This window comes from Hibiscus syriacus, unplaced genomic scaffold, assembly GCF_006381635.1.
Source record: "Hibiscus syriacus cultivar Baekdansim isolate YM2019G1 unplaced genomic scaffold, ASM638163v2 tig00116951_pilon, whole genome shotgun sequence".
Taxonomy (NCBI): Eukaryota; Viridiplantae; Streptophyta; class Magnoliopsida; order Malvales; family Malvaceae; genus Hibiscus; species Hibiscus syriacus.
In genome coordinates, this window is record NW_024063482.1 from 3,053,497 (window position 1) to 3,059,869 (window position 6,373).

The 6,373-nt window shown below is 34.9% G+C and overlaps 1 protein-coding gene across 1 annotated transcript; it reads left to right on the top strand.

Annotated features, from left to right (window-relative positions):
- Positions 1-927: 927 nt before the first annotated feature.
- Positions 928-3,176, top strand: LOC120188862 (probable pectinesterase/pectinesterase inhibitor 7). The gene is made up of 2 exons (XM_039192248.1): positions 928-1,936; positions 2,459-3,176. The coding sequence occupies exons 1-2, from the start codon at positions 928-930 to the stop codon at positions 3,148-3,150; spliced, it is 1,701 nt and encodes a 566-aa protein (XP_039048179.1). The 3' UTR covers positions 3,151-3,176.
- Positions 3,177-6,373: the final 3,197 nt, after the last annotated feature.

Sequence of the window (6,373 nt, forward strand, 5' to 3'; positions counted from 1 at the left end):
AAGGACAAGTAAACAAGTGGGGGCTCATTATAATATGGATTCGAGTTAATTACGTGCTAATCAACACAAGTCAATGCATGTTTTGTCCTCAACTACATGTACATATGGAGGTGGATAAAAAATTTGTGTTGACCGAAGAATGTACTTTTTTAATTTCAAATTATTCATTTTAATTAAAATTTTTAATTCTAATCTTAAATTCTAATCCATTTTGGATTTTTAAAGTTTGAATAACTGAAAAATAAAAATAACATTAATTTTTGTGTTTAACTAATTATTTTACAATTTAGTCCTTAATTTTTTAATTTCTTTAATTCATTCTCCCATAAATTTAACTAACTCAAATATCTGTTGTTTAATTTAACTTTATTAAATCAAATATTAATTCATATTTTTACTTTTTATAACTGGAAATATTTACTTTAGAACGTGTTGTTGACTCTAGTGTATTATAGCTTTTCCAAAAATAAAAATTCCTTTTTCCAATGATTCTGCCATCGTCATCAACCTAACCCCACTCTTTGTGGCTGATACTGTAGTGAGAATTTTAGGACGTTCAGGCTCGAAAGCTGTTTCCAGACTTTACAACTTTGCATGCATTACTTCGTTTAACATCAGCGTCGCCTAAAGAAAATGTTATTTAATTATGAAAAATAATAAAAATAGATGTTATTTTCTTTAAAGGTTTTAACTTTAAACAATTATAATATATATGGTTAATGATTTAGAAAGTGTTTAGATATTATTTTATAACTGTTTTAAATTATTAAAAAAATAGACCACCGCTGCTAATAAAATAAAATAAATCACGAATGAAGATGAAAATAAAATAAAATCAACCTGGCTTGCTCTGGGCGTTTTCCCCACTTTAAATACAACCTACTCCATTATCACAAATCCTCCAGAAAAAGCTAAAAATTGAAAGCAATGGCTTCCCCGCTCTGCTTTCTTCTAACAATCTTCATTCTTCTTCCTTTCTTCTTTTCTCCTTCTCTAGAAGATGCTCCGGCTTCCGCTCCCGTCTCACCGGGAACCCTTTGCAAGTCCACCCCAAACCCTTCCTATTGCAGATCAGTCCTCCCTAACCACACCAGCGATGTCTACACCTATGGTCGATTCTCGGTTCGCAAATCTCTGTCTCAGTCCCGTAAATTCCTCAAATTAGTCGACAAGTACCTACAGAAATACCGACCATCGTTGTCGGTGTCCGCCATTCGTGCTTTGCAGGATTGCCGCTTCCTAGCTGGTCTCAACATGGATTTCCTATTGTGCTCATTTGAAACCGTCAATGCCACTAGTAGAACACTGTCCCCTGTCGATGCTGACGACATACAAACATTTCTTAGCGCTATTTTGACTAACCAGCAGACATGTTTAGATGGCATACAATCCACTGCCTCGGCTTGGACCATAAGGAACGGCCTGTCGGTTCCTCTGTCAAACGACACAAAGCTCTACAGTGTTTCTTTGGCTCTTTTCACCAAGGGATGGGTTCCGAAGAAGAAGAAGAAAGCCGCATGGGCGTGGCAGCGTAGTAGTAAAAGGCAGCTCGGTTTCAAGCACGGGCGTTTGCATTTCAAAATGTCGAGCAAAACAAGGACGATTTACGAGACCGTAAGCCGAAGAAATCTTCTTCAAACGAGGGACGACGGTGATGAGGAGGAGGTGTTGGTGAGTGACATTGTGACGGTGAGTCAGGACGGTAGCGGTAATTTCACCACCATTAACGATGCTGTATCGGCAGCTCCCAACAACACCAATGGCTTAAATGGTTACTTCTTGATTTACATCACTGCTGGTGTTTATCAAGAGTACATTTCCATTGCTAAGAATAAAAGATACTTGATGATGATCGGTGACGGCATCAATCAGACAATAATCACCGGAAACCGCAGCGTTGTCGATGGGTGGACAACGTTTAACTCTGCAACCTTCGGTAAGTTTTAAATTAAAAAGACAACGATTAAATTAGCACCCAATATTTGTTTAAGTGATATCTTTGGTACATAATCGTTTAGCATTTTACTCTCTAATATTTTAACTTTTGATCAAAAACAGTTTGTGTTGGATGAAAATTATTAATTAATTAGTCGTTAATGCATTACATTTTCATACGTGCTTAATTAATACGTGACGCATATGAAATTATTATTTTGGGTGGCATAAAACATGATACGTCATCACTTTGAGTGAATAGCACATGCCATATCACATGTCACGTCATCAATTAAATATATGTAAAAATATCATATCAGTAATATAAATTGATCGTTAATCAACTAACGGTTTTCATCTAACAAAATTATTTTTACAAAAAATTAAAGTATTAGAGACTAAAATATTTAAAAATGGGTCAAAGTGATCATTTAAACAAAGGTAAGGAGTTAATTTCATCTTAAAAAAACATTTTAAGTAACTAAATTATCTTTGGTCTGACAAATTTGGCTTAATATTACAGCTGTGGTGGCTCCAAATTTTGTTGCGGTGAACATGACATTCCAGAACACAGCCGGAGCAATCAAGCACCAAGCGGTCGCAGTTCGAAACGGGGCTGATTTATCAGCATTCTACAGCTGCAGTTTCGAAGGATACCAAGATACCTTATATACTCATTCCTTAAGACAATTCTATAGAGAATGTGACATCTACGGCACTGTTGATTTTATATTTGGCAACGCTGCCGTTGTTTTCCAAAACTGCAACATATACCCTCGAAAGCCGATGAATGGACAATTCAACGCCATCACCGCGCAGGGCCGGACCGATCCGAACCAGAACACGGGCACATCGATTCACGACTGCAACATCATGGCTGCCGATGATCTGGCCTTGAGCAACACAACCTTCAGGACGTATCTAGGTAGACCATGGAAGGAGTATTCGAGGACAGTTTATATGCAGAATTTCATGGGGAGTTTGATAGATCCTGCTGGGTGGAGAGCATGGGACGGAGATTTTGCCTTGAACACATCATACTATGCTGAATACAAAAACACTGGACCTGGTTCCAACATTTCACAGAGGGTCACTTGGTCTGGTTTCCATGTAATAAATGCAACCGATGCTGCTAACTTCACTGTGTCTAGCTTCTTGTTAGGAGACGACTGGTTACAGGATACGGGTGTCCCTTATACTGCTACCTTAATATAGGCAAACTAATTAACAGTTGAGTTAAACGTTCATTCTTTATATATATTGCAAGTTTGACAGAAAAAGATGTTAGAAAACGGAGCAGTGTAAGATTAATACTAAACCGTTATTATTATCTTCTTCTTGGAATAAGAGAAATCCCATTATTTAATCCACAGGCACCAAAATGAAATTTACTTGGAGGAATCACAATAACAATCACTACTTTTAGAGGGATTTTTAGTGGCGTTTTTTGAATAAACGCCGGTAAATACTCATACTTTAGTGGCGTTTTTATATAAATGCCGCTCAATACTATAATTTAGTGGCGTTTTCATATAAATGCCGCTAATTACTATACTTTAGCGGCATTTTTGTACAAACGCCGCTAAAAACTCGTACTCTAGCGGCATTTTAAGAAAAAACGCCGCTAAAGGCCCCTACATAGTGGCGTTTTCATATAAACGCCGCTAGTTACTATACTTTAGCAGCGTTTTTGTGCAAACGCCACTAAAAGCTCTTATTTTAGCGTCGTTTTAAGTACAAAACCTACCTATTTTCAATGAAATTATCGCATTCGCCATAAAAAACTCCCCCCAAATCTCACACCTTGTCATTTTCAAAACCTACCCATTTCTCTTTAGTCTTTACTCTTACCTTGCCTCTCTCTCTCTCTCGACAATGGCCGCTGCCGCTACTTCTTCTCCTCGTGCCATTTTTATTTTGATTTTTTTTATTTTCTGATGTCAAACCGAAGACTCCATCGCAGGTGTAGTTCCCAGTTTTGTCTTTCCTAAAAGGTATGATCGTTGTCTGTCTATTTGAAATGCAAATGTTGCTCTGTTCGCTCCATTTTTTGTTTCTTTCTTAAATCTTGAATTTGATTACAAATAAGAAATAAGAAAAAATGGTAGTCATTTCGTCTTTTTTCACCTTCATTCAATTTTCTTTTGATTTTTTTATTCTCAATTCGGCTTTTCTGATCTGACTTCGCTCGTTTGTTCTTAGTTTCTTTCTGGGTATTTCAGGTTTTTCTTTGTTCACTTCTGGTTTCATCCTTCAGTTTTGATTTACTTCGCAATCTAGTTTTGTGTGTTTCTTTTGGGTAAGTTTGCTTTCAACCTAATGTGCTAGTCATTTTTCCTATTTGTGTGTGTCTTATTTGTTTTGGTTTAGCTTCTTGGTATATTGACTTCACTTTTGATGTACATAATTGTAACACCCTAACCCATACCCGACCTGGATACGAGTCCGAGATGTCACATTGACATTTTCAAAACCTTTACTCTTGTAAAATAACTGAACATTTGAATTTATATTAAGAAAATACAATCAAATATTATTCAATTGTGTTTGGTATAAAATTTTGAGATAAAAACGTGTTTATGAACGGTGAAATACGATATGAATAGTACTACAGTAACCTGCTATAGTGCTACAGTGATTTTCATAAATTGTACATAACACTCGTAAAAATTTAACCGTTCATTTCTTTGCATTTATACTTATATAAATATATTTAAAATATTACAAAACTTGATCAGAGCATAAATACCTAATTTACCTACTTCATTTACATGCCAACCTATTTATCACATAATAATACATACTGTGTAATTTACTTCTGATCTGATCTTTGAGCAGAGATATGTTGTTACTTTTAACTTAGCTTTGATCCTTCTGTTTCTCAGTACCTACGTGTAAATCACTTACACGCTAAGTCATAGACTTAGTGAAGCAAAAACATAATAATAATGCATTTCTCATAAATATAAACATTCAATCTATGAATTCAATCGTGTCGCATATAATTCAGTATACATGATAACATAAGATAATACAAGTACTTTTAATACCTTTTTATCGTATAAGTATATATAATGAACATTTCTCTACGTACCATGGAACACATATACTACTTCACAACAAAACATACATAGTAGCAAATCAATTTATTTATTTACTCTTTGTAAAGACCATGTATTAGCCCATGTATACTTTTGAGAACTTAAGGTATGTGAGTACATTGAGGTTGTGCACCACTACGCTGTCACCACAGCTCGTATAAATGTCCCGAAGGACCAGTCCATAGATTCCGAAGAACCTAGGTAATCAGTCCATATGTCCCGAAGAACATAGGTAAACAGTCCATATGTCCCGAAGAACATAGGTAAACAGTCCATATGTCCCAAAGAACATAGGTAAACCCTCGACCCTTGGCATGCCAACTATACCCCTAGCTCTCATATCACATAACATGGGCATTATCATTTATAACAGTTCACATTACTTATTCATATTCTTTCTCTTATAAACACATATCTTTTCTTTTCAGTCACGTATCACATGTACGTATAATCATTGATCTCATAATCACATGTTCCTTCTCTTCTGTCACATACCACATGTATGTGTAAACATATATATAATATCATATGTTGCATTTTCACGTAAGCATGTAAATCATGTAACATATAAACATACATCCATTTCTATGTACTAATGCACACATAGTAATCACATAACATTATATAAGTTACTTCTTACCATAGTAACTCTATCATTGACTCATTGCAAGCCAATGTTTGATCAATCACATAAGTACAATTTAAATTGCACTCACCTTAGCCTTGCTTTGATTTGATTATAATCCTTTGATTATTCCGGAACTTGTTTAGGCTCAATATCTACATAAATATATCATTTCAAAACAACTATCAGAAGCCTAAACTTTAAACTTGATGTTAATAACTTAAACCGGTTTAATGAATCAAATTCTATATTTTCATTTAGGGGGAATCGATACCCCCTAGGGGAATCGATACCCCCTGAACATACTGGAATTTTTCGTTCAAGAGGGGGAATCGATTCCCATTCATAGGGTATCGGTTCCCTCTACCCAGAAATTGTATTTTAAGCTCGAAAATCATCAATTTTTCATTCAATTCTTCTATTTTAAACCCCTACCATGTCATTAAACTCAACTACCATTGCTTAAACTAACTTATATCCATGAAAATCATCTATAACTTCAAAATCCTATCCTTCATATGAAATTCAAGAATCATACTCAATTTTCCATATGTTCTAAATATAATTCTAACACTTCTATCTTCTTATTCTCATAGATGATAAGTCAAATTCAACTTAAAATTCAACTTATCAACTCTATTCCATGATTTCATATAAAAACTCGTTTTCTTAAATCTCTTATAACTTCTTCATCTTTTGATTTTAAGATAAC

Coding starts and splice junctions, on each gene's coding strand:
- LOC120188862 (XM_039192248.1), top strand. CDS start 928: ATGGCTTCCCCGCTCTGCTTTCTTCTAACAATCTTCATTCTTCTTCCT. Junction 1,937..2,458: donor GTTTAACTCTGCAACCTTCG/GTAAGTTTTAAA, acceptor TTAATATTACAG/CTGTGGTGGCTCCAAATTTT.